At 40.1% G+C, this 22,374-nt stretch overlaps 1 protein-coding gene across 1 annotated transcript in view; it reads right to left on the reverse strand.

The window, feature by feature from the left end:
• Window positions 1-22,374, reverse strand: part of LOC115634590 (neurogenic protein mastermind) — a 122,709-nt gene that overhangs the window by 25,246 nt on the left and 75,089 nt on the right. Inside the window, exon 4 of the mRNA XM_030532419.1 lies at window positions 6,818-8,893. Within this exon, the coding sequence (XP_030388279.1) occupies window positions 6,818-8,893 (2,076 nt within the window). The remainder of the gene's footprint in view (window positions 1-6,817; window positions 8,894-22,374) is intronic.

The following is a 22,374-nucleotide window of genomic DNA, read 5'->3' on the forward strand; positions in this document are numbered from 1 at the left end:
TATAGTACATACTATATGTAGGTATGCATGTACAAAAGGAAAATAAATGATATTGAAGGTGTTTTGAAATATGTTTAAAGGAATATTTAGTGATATGCAAGTATATAATCAATAAAACCTATTTTTGAGGACTTTAGTTACATAAATTTCTTGTGTTCCGTTTTATAGTTTTATAAAATCTAGCACTAAGGCCATGTAAAGTGAATGTGAAATCCCGAACTAGTAGATACAACATCTCTGCAATCCATAAAATTGCTTATCCTAACATCCACCCACTGCAGTACCCTAATAAATAGTCTACATGCAGAAAAGACAAACCATAAAGAACCAGCCATTAACTGTTAAATCGTTTGAGAAACCTTTTAGCCAGGATCCATTTCTTGTACATAACAATAAAATTTCTTCTGAAAACCATATAATCCGGGCGTACATTTCGTCCATTTTGTTTGGTTGCATCAGCGCAACATGTCACGGAGACACAGCAGACAGGAGCAACAACGAAAGCAAAGCGGTCGCAGTGAGGCACCTTTAGACGCTGCTGACGTCGACTGCAGCGTCGCTGCCACCACTACCATTATGCCCATCTACCACATAACAAACGAATTATGTCACGAGTTTGTTAAACAATTCGAATGTTTTCCTGTGGCGTCCCAACAGCTAGCCCCCTCCGAGCAGTCAGCCAAACCTCCCACCCAACCCAACAACAACGGACGATGGCCGCTTTGTTTTTATTGCCTTGGCGCCGGCGCATTGGGGGGAGAGCGAACAGAGAGCGAGAGCTGCAGAGAGAGAGAGTTAAGCAACAGTCAAGCAACAGACGCAGGCAGATAGAGCTGCAGAATCACAGTCACACAGTGCTTTTGAAAATGAAAAATGTTACGGTGTCGGCATACAGTTGTATCCTGTTGGGATGTCTCTGACATTATCCTGTGTACGCCTCGTTTCTCCTTTTCTTATAAATTATTAATCTTTATTTGATATGAAGGAACTTTACTTGTACATTTTTTAGCCACCATATTCGTATTCATATTTATTTTTGAAAAATAAAAAATAGATGAAACCCCATTTGCCAATTTTGTTGCTTTTTTTCAAATTCTGCACACAAACACAAAACGCCAAACATTGTGTCTGAAGCATCTGTGGACCAAACTTCATTAACTCGAACGCGCGCGTTGTCGTTGAGTCATAAAAAGGAGCATAGCAGCGCTTCAGAAAATATAATTTCCGCACATTTTCACGTTTCGCACATTTCCGTTGCATACTTTGGGGCGCTGTGGCGGCATGCTCAACGCGCCCAAGCATTTTTATGGCCAGCCCATGTATTATTTATACAAACAATAACAGCAACAGCAACAGCAACAAGAGCTATAATAGCAACCAGCAATAACAGCAACAACAAATGCAACAACAACAAACCGAAGTTATAACTACAGATGTTAACGCATTGTTGTCACTTCTGCCAACGTCGCTGTTAGCGTCACTGTTGCGGCCAGTGTTGCCGTTGATTTTGTTGTTTTTGTTGTGCTTGTTGTTCTTGTTGGTGTTTTAACGAGTTAATGCGCAAAAGGACATGTAAATTGCAAATAGTTTTGAATTCATTGAACTTTTAGAGCTCGCTATCGTTGTCGTTGTCGTCCGTTAGCTGTGGTCCTGCCGTTTGGCTTCTTCGAGTGACGTTGACGTTGGCGTCGACAGCGACAGCGCTTCGCTCTCGCCACACAAACACACACCACTTACCCCCCTCCCTCCCCAATTGCTTCCTGTGTTTTGGGAACGAAAAAAGCTCGTTAAGCAAATATTTACAAAGGAGATTTATTTTCATTTCGTTTCGAGCGCTGCCCCTGCTTGACTTCTTCTTGCTGCTGTTGCTCGTGTTGTTGCTGTTGTTGTTGTTGCTCGTTGGTTGTTATATTTGTTGTACATTTTACACGCTGCGTGTTCATTTTTTGCACACAAGTGTTTTTTATAAAATACGTGGAGCGTTTGTCCTCTTGTTGTTGTATTGGTTTTCATTTGGTTTGTTTCTGTTCCAGAAGGGTTCGTTAGTAGTGTGTATGAGCGTGTGTGTGTGTGTGTGTGTTTTTGGTAATGAATCCTACGCAAATATAATGTTCCCTAAAGCCTTAAGTGTGTGTTTGAGTGCATACGTGATTTTAAAGCCTTTTGTTTTACTGGCCCGCAACGAGCATAGATAAGCAGATGTCCCTATTATTTGTGCGTGCGTGTGTGCGTGTTTGTTTGTGTGTAAAATGAGTTTTGAATGGGCAGCAAGTGTTTCCCTTGTTGTTGTTGTTGCTTTTGTTGTTTTTACTGGCTTACTGGTAGTCAATGCATTGATTTGAATAATAAACACTAGTTTGGGGGCTTGGTTTGCAAGCATTAAAAAGTCGCAGGACTCGTGGGGGCCACGAACCAAATTTCAATCTCAATCGTCAACAAGTTTTTCCAATCTGCTACCCACTTTTTGGCTTTGCACAACTATTTTGATATGCATGCAAGTGTGGGGTAGATGCTGGCAAGTTGGTCCAGCTAAGCAAAAAGCACTCGTAATGCATGCCCCCAAAAATTCATGGCAAAACTTGAGCTGGGACTCGAGGTCCTTTGCTCCAAGTGTCCGTCGCGTCGCGTCGCCTCGCTCGCTTGGCAAACTACAGCAGGAAAAAAAAAAACGGAAATTTCAGACGTGTCCTTTTGCAAAGGCATGCCGGGCAACAGCATCAGCAACAGCAGCAACAACAACAATAAGAGTAATAGCCAAACGAGTTGTACTTTCGTTCGTCCTGCTCCTGGTCTGCTAGCTCTCGTTTTTGGCTGTTTTTGATGAAAACTACTCAACGACATGAAACTTAACTTAAAAAGTTTTGCACTTTCATTTTGTAAATGAAATGTTGTAGTTGTTGTAGGTACAGAGCTACCATTGCTGTTGCTGTTGCTTTTGCTTTTGCTGCTCCTGTGGTTGTTGTAGTTGCTTTTGGTTGCGAAATAACAGGAAAACAATTTGGAGCGGATAATGAATATGGGTTAGGGTATGCGACTATGTGTGGTTGTAGGTGAATGCATACCACTGGGCTGAACTTAACGCTGAATATCTCCAATGAGTTCCCCTTCAGAGAGGGGGAGTGTGGAAATTATGATTTTGAATAATTACAAATTCGTTGCGGAGTGAGGACCTCGGGCACTTAAATTTGGAGCAATCCAAAAGGTATGTAATGCAAAAAGCTGCGATGGCTAATGAATAATTCGAATAGAGCGCATTGAATGCACTCATTAGCATGTACTTGTATTACTACTTTTTATTCGAATGCGATAATGGGCTAGCGACTAAAACTAAAATTAATTCACGAATAAATTTATGATCAGATATGTAAATAGTTTTAGCATACCACACACATTCTGTTGCTGCAGAAAACAATATTATATGAATCCCTATTGGTTTTGATTCGTAACATATGTACTTTTAAAATCAAATGAACATACCTATAAGCTAATAAGTAGGTATGTATCAGACCTGATAATCTTCATAAAAATTATTAAATGCAGCCTACTTTGAATTTCAAGGTTTTATAACAATTAATGTATTTATGAATTATACATTCATAATAAAAAGAGTTGGAAACCTACGCATTTTTTCTGCTAAATGCCCAATCCCAGAGCTGGTGAGGTGGGTGGAAAAGCACTTAAAACTACATACATCATCGTCTTGCATTAAGCAAAACGATTCCGTATCTAGACAGCAAGCCAATTACTAAAAAAGCTACAAGAAGAAATAAAAAAAAGAAGGGCATGAACAGAAACAACTATTAATTTTTTTCCATCTTTCTAGTTGCTCGGCTCGAGCTTTTGATGGGCACGTAATGAAAATGGCGCACACTGGAGCTGGAGCTCGTGCTTGTGATGCTTGCTTCATAGTCGGTGCCAAGAAGCACATGGCCTCATGGCGAGGAGCGCGCACGAGCAGCGTGGCCGACGAACTAACCCCGAACGCCAAGTCGCAGGACAATTTTATGAACAGATGTGTGGTAAAATTAATGGACAGAGATAAAGTTGGCAGGGAATCAGGACAGGGGGGGGGGGGGGCGGGATTCGGGCATGCCAATGGAGAGGCTAAGGAGGGTTAAACGAACGGCGAAGGGATGAGTGGTAATGGCTGTGCGAAAATGAGAGCGAGAGAGTGAATATATTGTGAACAGTTGCAGCCCGACACTCACTCACTCGGTCGCCTGCTGTTAAGGATTGGGCAGGCGGCAGGCGTCTGGTGGGTGGTGGGTGGGGGGTGTGGGGTTTGGACACGCATGATTTATGAGCCAAAGGCATGGCATGGAGACACACATAACAGTCCGAAATGTGTTCACAGCGAATGTAAAATGAGCTTTGAGTGGCCCCTCTTTTTGAGCAGTTGAGTAGCCATGCGTGCAGCACTCGCACTCTCTCTCTCTCTCTCTCTGTTAAGTAAAAAGGGCTACAGTCTGGCTCTCCAAATGCTGACGGCTGTCTTGTGTGAAAGTTTTGCATGTCAAAGGACGACAGGTTATGAGCATTGAGCGATAGAGGGAGCAGAGAGCGAGAGTTTGGCTTGCCTTTGCTGGATTTTTGTCAAAGCTGTTGACTTCGTTACGCTGATAACTTAAATATGCATGGAAATTTACATACGTGTCAATGGTATTAAGTAGCGTTATGTTATTGGATAAGCGCCATCAAAAGGGCAGCAAGGGGATACTAAAGAGAGACATTCCGGACTAGTGGTGTACACGGGGAGTACCATTTATGGCGTAACTTGATTGTCTGCTTCGTAAGCAGCGGTAAAAGAGGTATATGTTTTACCGACTTGTATTAGTTCGTGAATAAGAAATTATTCTCATGCACAATAAAAAGAAACTCGGGTAGTTTTATATGTTTTGAATTCTGAAATTCTTTAAATAAAGTGAAGAAGAAATATTTATAAGGCCTGCGAAATAAGTCACCTTATCAACATATTTTTCTTAATTAAAACAAAAATCTTCGATATTTTAAAATGATTGTAATTTTTCCTTAAACTTTATAAAATGACAGTTTAAATTCAGTTTAGTAATATTTAAGAAATTAAAGGAAACTTTTTTAAAAATTAAATGAAAATTTTTCCGAACGAAATAATTGAACTGATCAAATTCAAAAAACTATATTTATATCTCGATTTACTTGTGTTTTTAGCGGTAATTGTTTAGATATGTCTTCCATTACTATTAATTACTCTTAACATGCGATCTGGCATTGAACTAACCAAGTTTTGAAGAAGTGATCCGTCCAATTTGGCCCACTCTGTTACGATTGCTTCTTTTAATTCTTTCAAGGATCTAAATTGTCTGCCATGCATGTAAACCTTACTGGAAAGGATTCCCCAAAGGTTCTCTATGGGATTAAGATCTGGACTTTTTGCAGGCCACATCAAAAGTGGTATTTTTTTATCCTCAAAAATTGTTTTGTGCGTTTTGAGACATGGATTGGAGCATTGTCCTGCTGGAATGTCCAATAATCTCCACACATTTCTTCTCCAAAATGAATCAGGTTTTCGTCCAATAGCTCTACATAGTTTTCGGAGTTCATTTTATGTGAGACAAAGCATATAGGACTCTTTCCAGCAAAGCAAAATGCAGCCCACACCATTAGCGATCCTCCTTGAAAATTGCGCGACACTTTCATTTGTTTGGGGGTCCTGAGGTCACGATAATAATATTGATACCCATCTGGTCCATCTAAATTAAATTTTTTTTCATCATTGAAAATAATTTTTTTTCACTATAGGTCCCAAAACTTTGCATCTCTGCAAAGTGCATGCGGGCAACTTTGTGCCGAGGAAGTAGTTCACATTTGACGGTTTTTTTTTCATATGAAATGAATTGATCGGCTCGTAAAATTTGTTGCACGCGACGTTTTGACACTGAGAGATCCAGTTCCTGACAAATTTCGCCTGCGCTCAGGTTTTATTTGAGTGCTAACGATTTTATTCTCCTCTTATGCGGTTTTGTACCAATGGCGGGCGACCGGAGCGTGGCTTTTTTCCGTGGTGTTCGGGATCTTTCAAAAAAGCTCCTTTGTATTTTGGAAGCAATTTCACGTAAGGGCATTCCAGTTTCTCGATATGCTAATATTTTAGCTCTTTCTTTATCAGATAGGTAACGGCCTTGATGCTTTTCTACTAAAATTATGGTTAATTATAATCTGATCTAATATTCTAAGCCTGGATTAAAGTCAAAACTCACTTATTTAATATTTTAAATTATAAATCCCAAAATTTTGATGAAAATGGCCCTTGAATGCACTGGTACAATGACAAAAACTGATTTGATCAGCTCAATTATTTCGTTGTGTAAAGAGAGGCAGCAGCAATTTTCGATAGAAATAACGGTAGTAACAACGGATTTCTGCTTCTCCTTACTGTTTTAAGCAAGAGAATTAGATGAAAGCAAACTATGCAAAAAATGAAATGGAAAACATAAATGGTAAATCTGTGGCATTACGTTATAAGCATGATAAGGTGACTTATTTCGCAGACCTTACGTTATTTTGTACAAAGACTTTTGGGAAAGAATTACGAAGTTTAGCCAAGCAATGCTTCACATATAGTTTTGGGTCAAATATTACTGACTATTCAGTTTTCTTAAAATTTAATGAAATATTTTTCAAAACAGTAACAATGGAAAAAAGAAATCAAATCTAGGAGATTAGATGAACCTCCGTATCTGAAAAAGAATTTATTTTCCCCTTTTTTTTTTGAAAGCCTGTGGCTTGGGTGTACATATCTGGAAATTTTTGACTTGAGTAAGAGGCAGCGAAAACTCACCTGAATGCCATGTGCACCGCCTTGCTGGCTAATATGGAGCTGTTGCGTCTGCTTCATCTGCAACGTCGTTGTCGTCGCCTGCTGTTGCTGCATGTTGGGATTACCGCCCGCCTGTGTGGCATTCTGTGTATTGGCGCCAGCTCCGGTATTTTGGTTGGACTGCGGACCGCCGGTGGGACCACCTCGCTGCTGTTGTGGGCCAGCAGGTTGCTGTTGTTGTTGCGCGCTCTGTGGCACGCCCATATTGGGCGGCACATTGCCGGGACCAACACCGAGTCCCCCATTGTTGGGGATACGTGGCGGACAGTTGAGAAAGTTGGGATTTTGGTTTTGCGAGTTGCCACCAGGACCGGGTCCCATAGGCGAGTTGTTGAATGGCGAGTATTGCTGTTGTTGCTGCTGCAGTTGCTGTTGTTGCGGGTTTTGAGGCTGTTGTTGTTGTTGTTGCTGCTGTGGCGGAACCTGTTGGCCACCCGGACCACCAACGTGCTTAAACTGGCCGGGCGGACCCATAGGTACGCCCATTTTGGGACCATTAGGATGTTGCTGTTGAGGTTGTTGTTGTTGCTGTTGTGGATTGGGGGGCCCATGACCATGGTGTTGTTGTTGCTGCTGCTGTTGCATTTGCGCAGCTGCCGCGGCCTGCTGTTGCTGCTGCAGACGCTTGAGATCGAAGTCGTTTTGTGAGGAATAGAAAAGCTCTTGCTTGATATCCAGGAAACTTTGCTGCACACCCATGCCGCCTCCCGGGCCGCCCGGACCTTTTGGATGAAACTGATGCGGCATATGCTGCTGCTGTTGTTGTTGCTGCTGCTGTTGCGGATTGGGTCCATTTGGACCGCCCATGCCGAAGTCATTGCCAAACCCTCCGTAGTCATTGTACCGACCCGGCTGCTGCTGGCCGCCCATCATTTGACTGTGAGGCGGTTGCTGTTGTTGCATTCCATGCGGAGGGCGGGGGAAATTCATGCCACTCATGGCATTCTTATGCTGATGTTGCTCGGCCATTTGCTTGAGTGTTTGAGCGGCCAGAGGATGCTCGGACATGAGGCCCCCACCACCACCACCACCGGCGCCCTGTTGTGCGCCGCCGGGTCCATTGGGTCCGCCGCCATTGGGTCCATTTTGGAAGCCAGCATTGCGCATTTTGTTCATGGTCTGCGCATCCATGGTATTGTGGGGGCCACCAGCGCCGGGCATGCCCATGCCCATATTTGGACCGGCGCCAAAACCTGGAAAGCCATGACCCAGTCCGCCCTCTGATTTCACATTTAGACTATTGATTATATCTTGGGCATTGGGCTCCACTTTGATGCCGTCCTCTGTTTTGATGTCCAGCAGCGGTTTCGCATCGAACCCATCCAGAAAACTGGGATTGAAATCCTGCAGGTTGCTGATAAGATCCTTAAAGGTTTCGTTACCCTCGGAATTATCATCGCCAAGCAGATCACGAAAGCTCGGTCCATCCTTGTCCAGTGCATCCAAATCCGGAAAATCATGATCCGGTTCCCGTTTACACTCCACCAAATTGGCGAGACCTCCCAATGCTGACTTTTGCTGGGCGGCTACATTCGAGCTGTTGTTATTGCCGCCGTGGCCGCCCATCATATTCTGACCTAAGCCGCCGGGGCCCGTATGCATGCCTCCCATACCGCCAACGCCGCCTCCGCCGCCCCCACCACGACCATGTTGATTGCCAAGGCCACCCAGACCGCCGCCTTGTTGTTGCTGTTGTTGTTGTTGTTGTTGCTGCTGCTGCTGCTGTTGCTGCTGTTGCTCAGCGCCACCACCCCCTCCGCCCACGCCCGGTTCGCTTTTCACAGAGGTGTTCGTCAGCGCCTTCACAGTGACATTTGTGCTTATTTGCTGCGGCTGTGAATTGGCCGCCGATGTTGTGAACTCCAGCTGCTGCACAATCTCTACAGAGAATTTTGTTAGATTCTCAGAGCCGCCACCACCATTTGTGCTATTGTTATTGTTATTATTATTGTTGTTATTGGGCAATTTATGCGGCGGTTCGTAATTCTCAGCTCCATTGTCAACATCCTCCGCTGGTCGTTTCAGGAATTTTTGTTGCTGCAATTTAAAGAGAGAGGAGAGCAAATTAATACAAATTGTTCCAATAGATCGAAATATACAAATCAAAATATGTATATAAGAAAAGAACAATTACCAGTTGAAACAAAATTCTTGAGATCCTGATATAATATAATTCACATTTGAAAATAATCTAGTGTTGCACCTTGAACCTCTATTAACCGGGAAAAGCTATGCTGTTATCCTGAAGGTTTTAAGAAACTCATAATCTATCTCAAAGTGGATAGAGTGGAGATCTGAATCTGGAAATAGCAAGCAATATTTACCAAACCCAAGACCATGAGTTTGGCCCAAATTCCGGGGAATCGGACGGATGAAATGGCCACATTGTCTCAAGCAATATAGGAATTGTATATATGTTCTGCTCAAAAGTTTTTACAAAATTCTATATGTTATCCGAAATCATCAAAGCTCTGTCCTAAGCATCACTGATAATCAAGGTTCAACTGTATTTTAATTATAAAATCGTTATCTTAAAATAGGAAAATCTAAGCCAAAACTATTGTTTCCCACAATAATTTCAAATAATAATTAGAATAATTATAGTTCAAAAAAAGAAACTTCTCAATTTAATCATTTATTTTTAAGTCATAGCTTTTGCTCACAGAACTTAAGCTTTTACTAAATTTAGGAAGCTATTTTGGCCTTTTTGAAAGAAAGAGAAATAATTTAATATAAATAAGAAACCAATACATAACTATAATAAAATACAAAGTTGAATTGCTTAGTATTTATTGATAAATATAACTATTGAAATAATTTGCAGCTTGGAGTTTTAAACGTAAAGCTGAAACGAGAAATATACCAGTAATGCACAATCTTACCCAAATATTCATTAATAGTGCTTTTTGCTGGCTTTGGCAACTCTATAGCAAAATAATTGAACCGTTTTGTACGAGAGTTGCTGGAATTTTCAATTATTTATAGATGGGTAGGCATTTAGGACGATTATTTCCTGGGTTGATTGAAATTTGGTGGCAAGTTCAGCAAATGACAATTGGAAAGTTTTTTTTTTTGATTTTGGTATTTGTATTTTGGTAGGCACGGCACTTTGCGAGTTAGTGGTAGACACGCTGCCGCCTAGTGTTGTAAAACGCTGAAATTTGGTGCAAAGCGGCGCTAGTTTGCATTTTTATGCTGCGTTTGCTTTGTGAGCGCATTTCCCGCGATATTTTCAAGTATTTTGGGTTCTTTTTTTTTGGTCACGTTTTTCACGTCACGTTACTTTGATTCCACTTTGTTTATTTTGTTCAGTTGTTCAGCTGCTGGTTGGTGGGAGGAGGGTACACAGATATTTATATAAAAGCCGATTCGATTAACACTTCACAAGAATAATGCAGGAAAAATGCGCTGACGTGATAATATTATGAGATAGCTTCGTATTACGAAAGCAGACAAAAGACGTGCACAAATTATTGAAATTTCGAACACAAATTAATTAAAGCAGTGTAAAAATGGGCCGCGAGAACGAACCTTTTATACCCTATACACAGCCTTACTTCTGCAACTTTATTGCAAATCTTTAATATATTGATGTTGACGAGGCATTACATAAAACCCATTAATACCAAGGTAAGTTACGAAGTTGTAATAAAAAGAAATGTGTGCTCAAATGTTGAAGAGAAATTCGAAAATGGTGGGGCATTCCACAAAAAGGGCCTACTTTTGCAAGACGTACTCGACATAGCAATAATTAAAAATAAAATAATTAAAAATAAATATTGAGTATCTTCATGCAAAGTTTGGTGTTGTTGCCTCTCGTAGTCGCCGAGATTGAGGCGTTCATACAGACAGACTAAATCTAATCAGCAGCAGCGACAAAAGAAGCGACGCCAACGGGCCGCAATCGCAGCCACAAGCAAAGCTTCCAGCATACACAACACACACACACACACACACACCCACATACTCGCACACACACAAACTTGCACACTAGACCGAGAGCGCTGGAGAGAACATGGGGCTGGCTTGCAGGCTGCCTCAACGCCGGCGTTGGCGTTGGCTTTGGCGCTAGCGTTGGGTGTCATTTGGCTGGCGACTGTATTTGGTGACAGCGCCGACGGCGTCGCTGTTTCTGTTTTTGTTTTTGTTTTGCGGCAACCGCCGTTGTGGTTGTTGTTGTTGCTGTTGCTTCTCTTGTTTTTATTTCTGTTTTTGTTTTTGTTTTCTGCTTGTTGCCTGCGCTTTTTACGCGAAATACTAAAAAGAATAAAAACAATCACATTTAAATCAGAATGTGTTTGCCTTTCAGTTTCATTTTCTTGCCCAGCAGTTTTACGCGCGCGCGCCTCTTACTGTTTATTTTGTTTTTAATTAATGCAAAATGTATACAACAAAATAGCTTGGGTCATGGGGTGGTGCACGGAGGGAGGCAGGCACGAAGGGACATTACTAGAGTTGGTGCGGGCAGTGAGTGCATTTATATGGGCTGTTGTTATACGAGTATGTGTGTACGTGTACTTGTATGTGCTCGTATGTATGCGCTCTCCAGCTTTGACAAAAGGGCCCAAAAATGGGCGCACACGGTCTGAATAAGGTCGAACAAGTCGACACTGCCACGCCTACTCCGAGCTGAAGCTCTTTGAACACCTTAATAATGCTGTAAGCTACTATACTTATTTGCCTGCTCTGCCACGTTCTTGGTGTGGGCTTTGGCGAAATGAAAGAGCTTCCGCTGATATTAATTCACAACATTTACATGCATGAGTTCAGTTCATCGGATGATGGAAAACAAGTGAAATGAATGTTGAAGCAACTGAATTCTCAAAATGGAGAGACCCCAAGTAATCACAAACGGTTCGATTGCTTTCATTTCAAATTCAAAAATACTACATAGCTCATTACCATTCACGTATTTATTCAAATAATTTGTATTCCCTTTTTATTGATACCCATATTCGCCTTATTGAGTGGTTCTTATTAATTTCTATCAACTTCTTTAGTTGAGTGAATCATCAGTCTTAGAGCTTGAGTTGTTAACAATAGACTAACAATGCTTAGACAACAGCTAAATTAAATTAGATCCAAACCCCGACATGTGGCAAGCGGTTTCAGCTGAGAAAAGAATGGAATACTAATATATGAATAAAACACATCTTCATCTTCAATCACTTCCATCACAGAAAACTATCATAATAATTAACTAAAGAAACATTCTAAAAGCGTCTACAAGCAAATAGCATTTATTTATAAATATAAATAAATTTATTTGTTTATAGTATTTTAGGTGGTTCTCAAATTTAAAGCAGTTGAGTTTAATAAGAAAAAACACTTTGAGTTTTGAAGAAATCAATCAAATATCTTCAGTCTAAGTTAATCATTTTTTCATTATACCAACATATGCTCAGAAGAAGGCGTGCCATTCCTATTGAAAATAGGAAAATAAAAAGCATGAGGCTTTGGCGTAACAAAAAAAAATGTTCCTTTTCGAAAGTCTAGCAACAACAAGCAAAAGGTCAGAGAGCTTGGTCATTCCCAATAATGCCACAAAATTAAAGCACTGAAATATCAATTGAAATATTTAAAATCTCTCGTTTACCAAACAGATTTCATTAAAAAAAATCTGAATTCATTTAAAAAATGTTTAAAAATGTATTTAATCCTTTTGTAAAATGGTACTGTAGGATTCATTTTGCAAGGCTAGTCACTCACGTGCTTCACCATCAGTTAAATTTAATTATACTTTATACTAAGAAGTAGCTCTAGTTCCCTCCTGTACTACTGTTTTTAAAATGTCTCAAAAAATTTGCCCACTTGGTAGCATACATTTGCGGACCTATTTTTTTGTATATACGAGTATTGCTTATAAAGCACTTGACTGACTTACGCCACTAACTATGATTGACAGATCTTATACAAGTATAGTCGTACATAAATACGCTCAGATGCCACTTCACATGCACATTCGTTTTACAAGAGCGTCAGCCAAGCTGGCCTCACAATCGCTTTTGGCCAATTGTGTGCCTTTCGTGGTCGTCTTTGGTCATAAACGAGACAACCGCCAACACTCACGGAGCCAGTGTGTCAGTCTGTTGTTCGGCTCGGCTCATTATGTATAAATGCCGTTTCGGAAATTTGTATTTTTGGCCGGGCTCAGAAGGTTGTGTGTGTGTGTGTGTGTGTGTGTGTGAGTGTGTGGGGCCCGCTACTCATCCCACTGTTGAGGAGACGTGACATAAAGAATGCAAACTTGCGGTAGAGGCATAATATGAAACCTTATGCTACACGCACACACACACACACACACATACTATACGCACAGACACGGGCATATATACATAAGTAAATATGTCTATATGGTAAGCTCGCTTAGAACGTTAAAGCAACTCGCACAATTTACAAAACTTAAAAGTAATTTAGTTTTTTACGACTCCGTTGTGGTAATAAAAATGTTTTGCGTTCGCTCGCATCTCGCACCTCATTGCTGTTCTACAACTATAACGTGGCCCACTATCCCTAGACTATACCATCTCTCTCCCCCCAACTATCCACCTACTCCTCATCGCACACGAAATCACCCTCTCTGCTGTAGCTCCCCCCCCCCTTGACTGCATTTACATTTATCGATGCGTCGCCATCGTCGCCATTGCCAGCCAGCCTCTTTTTGCGACCATACTCGTAGCCCTTTTCATTTTGCCACACTTTATACAAGCGGTGGCAGCAGCAACTAGCAATGCCAGTTGCTTCCAAAGCTGCCGCCACTGCCCTCCACCTTCCGTCCTCCGCCCCCAGACAAGACTCCCGCACCAACTCACGGAGCTCAACGCATTTTTTACTACTCTTAATACTTTTTCGTATAGACAGAGCCAGCCAGACATTGGGCCACAATTTCCACAATTTCAACTGCTGCTCGCATTTCGTGTTCTGCTGTCTGCTTCGCTAGCAGGTTTCTTCCCTCCCCTCTGCCCCCTGAGCCACCATAGATCTTTGTGCTACTGCCACTACTGTAAAGTAGACTCGTGCGGTCTAGTTGCGTTTGGCGAACAAAGAACTTAGTATTCGGTACTTTTGGTTGATTTTTAATCAAAATTACACCTGAAATTCCATCAAGTCGAATGGGCTAACGAGAGCTCTCTCTCTCTCTCTCTCTCTCTCTCTCTCTCTCTCTCTCTCTGTTCTGACGTTTAAAGAATAATATTAAGTGAAGACTTTGAAATTGAAAACTGGACAATAATTATTATTATCAATTGCAATTTGAATTACTATTTAAAAATACAGTGTTTTCTAAAAGATTTAAATATAGTAATGCTCCAGAAAACATATTTCGAAGACAATTTAAAAAATTTTAAAAACTAGGCTATTGGTACAAAGTAGAAACTGCCGTATGCATTTCATACTCCATAGGGAGAACAGTTGAAGGCTTTGTATGAATAAATATTTAATTGTAATAAGTATATTTCTTTATTAGATTAGTCTCGGCTTCTTCAAAACTATATAATTGGCACACTCTATCGTAGAGATATTGGCTACGATGCACAGAGCTCTGGTGCGAAAATAGTTTTAAAACTTAAGTTCAGAACTCTCTCTCTCTCTCTATCTCTGCGATCGGGATACTGTTTGATCCAAAGTTGGTTTTACTAAAGGGTAAAGGGAAGCCCATCAGTCCATCGTACCGTACATATGAACGCAAGAGTCTTGGAAAGTACCAGAGCTAGCACACTTGGTATTCATATTCCTTCTCTTTTTGTTTGAATATTTTCTTATCTTTAGAAACAAACAAGTTGTTGTATCCAAAACGATTCTTAAATCGTATGGTTTCCACGGCAGCTATATGATATAATGATTTTACATGGTCGGTCTAGACATGTCCTGTGTCCGTCGATAAGAAGCATCGGAGCAGAGTCACGAAAGCTCTAAAGCTGTGGGAGCTGTGATTGGAACAGACATAGGCATACAAATAATAGAAAATACCCCCCGAATTATTGTTGATTTTCGCGATTCACTCGATAACTTACGTTTTCTCCCGTGGAATCATTTAACATTTGGCTATATTATCCAAATGAAGGTCTGAAAAAGGAGGTCTGCGAGCCACATAGCTTTATAGCTTAACCTCTCCTTATAAACTTATGTCGTTTGTTTCTTCTCTGTTAATCGGTTTTAGTCGCATTGTCTCGTCTTAGGCCCGCTACGTTTAATTGCCGGCCAGAAAGAAAGTACGAATTGACAACTAGAACTGTAGCTATGGCTTGGCACTGTTTCCACATTTATCTACTCGTGTATCTGTATCTCTACTTGGTCTCTCTTTTTTGCGTTGCATGAAAAGCAATGAAATAAAGCGCAAAAAATTATGCCGCGAACCTTGACACATTAAAATAAGCAACAACAGCAAAGCAACAACGTCGACGTTTCTGCTGCGCCGGCTGCCGCCACCGCCACCGGTGCCGATGCCGATGACGACGTCAACGACGCGCTGTGAGTAAGTCAAAAAGTCGCCATAACCATAGCTATAGCTATATGGCTATAGCTATAAAGCTATCGCAGTCGACGTCATTCAGTAAATTTGCGGGCAGAGAATAAAAATAAATGCGAAAAGCGGTCGTCGTCATACTTGTATGAATTGAAATACATCGTTGTGTTTGAATATCGTTTCATACTTAGTATTTCAATAGCGCTACGCACAACCCGTCGTATGATTAATGCGAATTAGCAGCACCGACTGACTGACTGACTGACTTGACTGAGCGGTTAGTTGGCAACGGAAGTGGTCGAAGTTTTCGTGGAAAAGCAACGCCATGGTCGTGTTGAGAGGCGGATTTGTTTTTAAACAGGAATTTGTTGCTTTTCTGGGTCAGAGATACACACCTCTTGAAATATGGTCATGGTTCTGGGCTATAGTATAAGACAGAGGGGAAACCCATTCTGTCTGGTATCAAGGTAATAACAATCTGAGATATTTTCCTAGACAATACCTAGCCAGCGTACTTGTATAGCTTATGAGATCATGTTTCCACAAAATTAAAAATGATAATATTAATGGGCAGTGGTTCGGAAGGAAGGTTCGAATTGAAGCCGATTTAGATTTTAAAAAACAAGCCACAGTAGATCAGAAGACCTTCGACCTTTATATGCAGACATTTTGATTTCTAGCTAAATTTGACTTTCTTTTCTAAAAACTGTTGTAGGGTGTGGTTAACACAGCTCGTTATTATTTAATTAATTATTTACAGACATACATACATATTTACAGTCTATAAGATCTAAGATATAAATCTTCTATCGATAGCAATCCGTAGGACTGTCCTCGGTATCGTCATTCTTCAAATGCAGATTATTGGCCATAAAGCCTTCTCTGCCCTTCTATGTTCTCCGTTCCTACATTTCTCATGTCTAGGTGTAGAATCGTTATCGAGCATAGTCTTCAGATTATAATCTCATAATCTCTCTCACTTAATCTTAACAGAACTTTCTCTCTCAACTGCTCAGAAATAGTTCTCATCTTTAGGACCATATACATAGTTCTCTATAATCATCTCGTCTCTCTCCTTTAATTTTTATTGCATGCTGCATATCTTAATCCTAATTTATTTTGAAAGATGAGTTTATATCAAAACGCTTATAAGGCATTATGTGCTCCTTTAATGTTCCTCCAGTGGGTTTTGGCTTATTTTCAGACTGCTTTTTTGACTCATATTTCTCACGCCTTTAAGGGAAGTTGTTTTTTTGAACCATATAGCAATTGTATATACATATTCTCTGAACTTCCTTCATTTTTAATTATAATTCCACTTTTTCTGAAACTGTAGCTGCACCTCAGGCCAATTTATTTTCAGATCACATCACAACACTCCACAGCACAATAGCACCACAACACACGGCGTATGCGTAATTCGATGACCTTAGGAAGGCCCCCCACCACCTCACCTCACCACATCTCCCTACTCCACCCTACCCCAAAAAACAAATGTGTAGCATAATTGTAAGTATATAGCGCTGTGTACGATGGCACGCCCCAATGCCCCAACACCAAACAACATTCATTATATTTTCCATACTATTAATTTTTGCACATTATTAAAATGTTGCGAATGTTATGCAGTTGGGGACAGGGATAACAAGAGAAGAAGAAGAAGCAACACATACTATTATAAATCATTTTTCAACTCATTTAACTGCTTGGGAAAAACTAATGAGAAATTATGATGGCGAAAATTAATTAAAGGCAGCCAGCCACAGTAAAATCGCAGCAACAGCAATAACACTTTATAGATTCATATTGGACTAACACAGACACACAGATACAAAAACAGATATATATGTGTAAGTGTGCGTATCTTCATGCATTTTCACATACATAGAGGTTTGCAAATATATGTATGTGTGTGCGAGTGTATTAAGTGATCATAAGCAGCGACGGCAGCAGCAGCAACAGCGACAGTGACGCTCTGCGAAGGCCGTATTTCCGCATGGCAAGTTGCCTGAACAATTTTGAATACCCTCCATATAAGGCACATTAGTTTTATGTCCCTAAATGTAACTTAGGTAGCTCATTAAAATTATGTTGTATATTTTAGAAACAAAAGTTCCTTAAAAAATATCTCAAGTATAATAAAGAGGATGAAACAGTAGATTTTTTTCTAGTTTAAACAATTTTGAATGCCCTCTACATAAGGCATAATAGTTTTATGCTCCTAAATGGGACAGAATGTACTACAAATAATATTCAACTTTTTGAAATTATATATTTTAGAAGCATATGTTCCTTAAAAAAATCTCAAATATATTTGATAAGGAGAATTGTTTTTAAACAGTAGATTTATTTCTAGTCTTATGAAGAAATTTCAAGTTCAATTGAGTTGCAAGATTTTTCTGAAGCTACGGTGAGACATGCAAAAACTTTGCACATAAAATTTGTGTTATTTAACAAGCATGATTTGAAAATTGATTCTCAAAAAATATTGTTATAGAAGAAAATTACATAAAAGTATGGTACGCTTAATGGTTTGAAGTGAATAAATATTACATTCATGCTTGTTATCTCTGGAGGCAACACTAAAGCTATGGTCAGACATGCAAATAATTTGCACACAAATCTGTGTTATTTAATGGTGAGATATTCTCACCAAGTTTAATATCTATCTATTATAGTTAGTCTCGCAACTATATTCTTAAAATAACTTCTTGAGTTATGGTTCTTGCAAGGGAAATTTAAAATAGCTTGATTGTGGCTAGAAAGTGTTGTAGAGTATGCAAGGATTGACTTTGCCTAATCATCTTATTGTTTATCATAGCTGCTGCGCGATTTTCAGTGTTGTTGCTATTGTTGTTATGGTTGTTGTCTGTGCTTGTTGCCTGATTATTGAGATGTAAAAACAAATGCAATACGGAGCGACTGACGAACTGGTTTACTAACTAACGAACTTAATGATTGACTGTCAGTTCTTAGCCAGTCTGTAGACATAGTTTAGCATAGTTCTCACACACATACACACACACACACAGATTACGCACATTTGTGGAAATAGCCGTAGCACACATCAAAAATAAAGCTAATTGCAATATTTTTCATTGTACGCTGAAAAGTCAGCGCAAATTTGAAATAGACTTGGCGGTTAAGGTTTACTTGTATACCAATAGCGTAGATATATATTTATATATATCGCTGAGTACATAAATCTTTGCATAAAGTTCATTGTTTACTGTGTCCAAATAATATTTGTATAAGAATATTCATGTCACAATTATTTTAATGGAAGCATAAGATGCAACCGCAGACCATTTATTTTGAGCAATTATTTCAAATTTATTAATCACACAATTTATATTCGCACTTTAAATGATTTGTCAATTTTGCTAGCGGTAATTAATTGCCATATTTATTTGGGGCTGCTTGCAAATTGTTGCACTTCAGTTCACTTCACTCTCAAGCTGTGTGTTCACAAAATTGGCCACACTTTGCGCCATTTCTGTTGATTTATTTTGCTGTTTGATTTATGTTTTTAATTTTGCGTCTCCTCCGAGGAAGCTATGGAAAATCTTTTTATAAGTATTTCGGCATGTATAGTATGTGTGAGTGAGTGTGTTGAACGGACGGATGGACGTACGGACTGCCTAATAAGTCTGCACCTAATAAATTTGCATTCGCTATGCATAATTTTTCAAAACAAATGTCAAATAAATAAACAGATACATAGATACTGCTAGAAACGCTGGCACGCACTCGCACACACAAACACACACACACACACATCTATATGTATATACTAAAGCACTGATAGATACCAGCACACACACACACTGCGACACAGATACGAGCGTGCTGACAGAGAAGCTTGCAAATTTTTTAGACAGCGCGGCGCATCATTTTCTTTTCTGAATATAAAAATGCCAATATTTTTCATTGTAAGATCAAAGTTCCATTTCAGGCAGGTAAAAGCGTTATTTCAAAAATAAAAGGAGAGTAAAAACGACTGTTTTTTAAATGAAATTTAAATGACGTTTGAGTTGTTTCTTTTAACAAAATTGTTATCACCAATATTTCCAATAATCTAACAGCAAAACGTTTTTTGTTCCAAAGTCATCAAAGAAGTGTGGAAAATCTTCTTAAGCACATAAATATAGTAAACTAAAAACTGTATGGTTTTATCTCGTCGAGCTTTCTTGGAACAAATTTTTAGCAAGAAATTTTAGCAACTTTCGTCACCCAAGAACGTTTTTGGAAAGTTTTTAGAATTTTTTCTTTATTCATTTCACAAAATATGCATTTCATTTTTTTTTTATGTTTTTATATAACAGGCACTTTAAAAGAGGCTTTCATAAAATTTTTATAAAATTTCTCAAGCATATACATTTTTTATGGCTTCATATTATAAATATTTTGTTTTTCGAATTTGTTTTGAATCGAGAAAACCGTTAAAATTCTTTGAGATATTTCTTTTTGCACTGCAGTAATATTTTCGAATGGCTTTTATTTCACATTTTTGAACGGTTTTCGAAGTTTCGTTGAAACCAAAACAAAAAACAATACAACAATTTGAATTTTATTTTACATTTTCATGACCACACAATTATGTTTACTTCTTTTGTTATTGTTTAGCTTGCATACAACTTTAAGTAATTAAAACACTTTGTACCGCTGCTGCATTGCTACCACGATATATTTGTTGTATTTTTTTTTTAACTATTACTTGGCCGTAATCTACAACAATAATAACAGAGGCAGACACACACAATGCGAATGTGAATGCGAGCGGCGCTTTTCTTTTGCTTTTTCGGTTTGATTTTTTGCTGCTTGGCTTTGCTTTTAAATATAGAGCTGCCTTTAGTTGCTGGCTGCTGCTGGTGCTGCTGTTGGCCGCTTTGGTGTCGTGAGCCGTTTGGCAGTCGGTTGAGTACTGGCACGAGCCGCTGTCAGCGAAGCAGCACGAAGCGACGGCCCGCAAGCGTCGGCAGCAGCAGAAGCAGCGAGAAAGTTTGTTTTTCATTGTTGAATTGGACTCTGTTGCAAACGCAGCCGCAGCCGCAGCAGCAGCAGCAGAAGTAGCAACAGCACCATTAACAGCGACAATCCACACGACAGCTACGACAACAACAAAAAGCCAAGCAATTTATTGTATTTTTTTCTCGGCAATGTAAAGCGTTTGCATGCGCTCTTGTTGGGGGTGGGTAGTCGGTTGGCGGCCAATGCTGCTTATGTTAACTAACATACATCTGTTGTGTGGCTTATCAGGCAATGTTAATGTTTTTGTTTGACTGCCTTGTTGACGCTGCCTCAGAGTTTAGTTGCATGGCGTGCGCGTTTGCGTGCAAAGCGCGTTTTGGGGCGGCTTGGGCGGCTGCACTGACAGCAACAATAACAACAACAGCAATGGCAATGTTAAGTCGTCAGCCTGTCCGTTGTCCAAGCTCTCGCACAGCGCAACACGCGCCGTTTGTTGCATGCGACGTTGCCTCGCAGTCGTCGTCGTCATCTGTCGCTTTGCCTTTACCACCAAACTGTGCCCCCAGCTCTCGGAGCGCCTCCTTTGCTCTTTCTCCTGCTCTTACAGCTTTCATGTTCAAACCAATTCGTTTGTCATTTGTTTAATGACACAAATATTTGTATAAAGTGTTTGCATTTATGTATGTTGACGACCTCAGGCTCTCTTACCCGCCAACCACCCTCGCCCCTATCCAACTCATTTTCAATTTTCATTTTCTTGCGCCTTTTTCGCGTTTCGTCGTCCCCGTCTGTCGTGTGTTTCTAGCAATAATGTTGTAATAATTTTGTTTTTGGCGTCATGAAAGTTTGTGACTTGCTTTCCATTTTGTTTTTCCCGTTGCCATGTGAGTGCTTGTATTAATATATATGTGTGTGTATGTGTGTCTCTCTGTCTATGTGTGCTTGAATTTGTTTGTGTTGCTGTCGCAAAGTGTGCTATAAATTTGATTACTACTAATAGCCTAATAATAACGTAGGTAATGACTACAAGGCGGCATGTTTTCTGTTATTACTTATTATGCATATTTTCCTCATATACATTTTTTGTCAGTCCTTTTAAGCGAATTGAATTTCTTTGATGGTTGTTAAAATGAGTTGACTGGCGAAAAAGTGTACCCGAAAAACTTATACTAGTCGAGCTACAAGTGCCAAAGGCATTATATAGTATACATATGGATATGGATATGGATGAGGAATTGAATTTCGCCGTCATATGTTTTGCTTACAATTCACAAGGATGGCAGCCAAGCAACCAATTGCCAATTGATATGTGTGTAAGTGTGTACTCGTGTGCGTGTGTGTGACTTCTAACGCCGATTAGGCAAAGCAACAACGTAAACAACTAAATAAGGAAGTGACACCGGAAGTAGGCATTGAAGTAAAGGCGGCGAGAAGGAAGGAACAAACGCAATGCGTGGCAGGCAACGGCAACGCGTGGAATGCGCAAAGGAATGTCCTCGAGAAGGGAGCAAAAGGGGAGACATATATATACATATATAAATATGTATATGTATGTGAGTTAGTGTAGGGAGGTACAGCAATGGAAAGGAAAGAGGCAAAAAACTCACTCAAATTGAAGCTGTTGCTCTCACGCATGCTGTATTTAAAACGTTTCCTCTCATTCTCTCGGGCAGACATACACGCACACTCTCTCTCTCTCTCTCTCTCTCTCTGTGTGTGTGTCATTCTTTGATGCTCAGCTGCGCTGTTACAAAAAATGCCACTGACACCGGCCGGCTGAAACTAGTAAAAGCAACATAGCCCCCAAACGACGGACGCACTTTGCAGCTTAACCTATAAAAATTCCGCAGCAGGTTTCGTTTGTTGTCGTCCATTGTCGCTGCCACTGCTGTTGCTGTTATTGTAGTCGCTGTTATTGCCACTTTTTTTTGGTTTTTTGTTGCATGACCATTTCGGCCAATTCTTCTTCATTGTCTATGAGCGCCTGTTACCTTCGCGACGAAGCTGACAACACACACAGGCGTCGTACACGTTGTCGGCAGCGACGGCAGCATCGTCGTCAGTCGCTTCGTCCACTTCGCCT

This window comes from Scaptodrosophila lebanonensis, unplaced genomic scaffold (assembly GCF_003285725.1).
Source record: "Scaptodrosophila lebanonensis strain 11010-0011.00,11010-0021.00 unplaced genomic scaffold, SlebRS2 tig00000001-arrow-pilon, whole genome shotgun sequence".
NCBI lineage: Eukaryota > Metazoa > Arthropoda > Insecta > Diptera > Drosophilidae > Scaptodrosophila > Scaptodrosophila lebanonensis.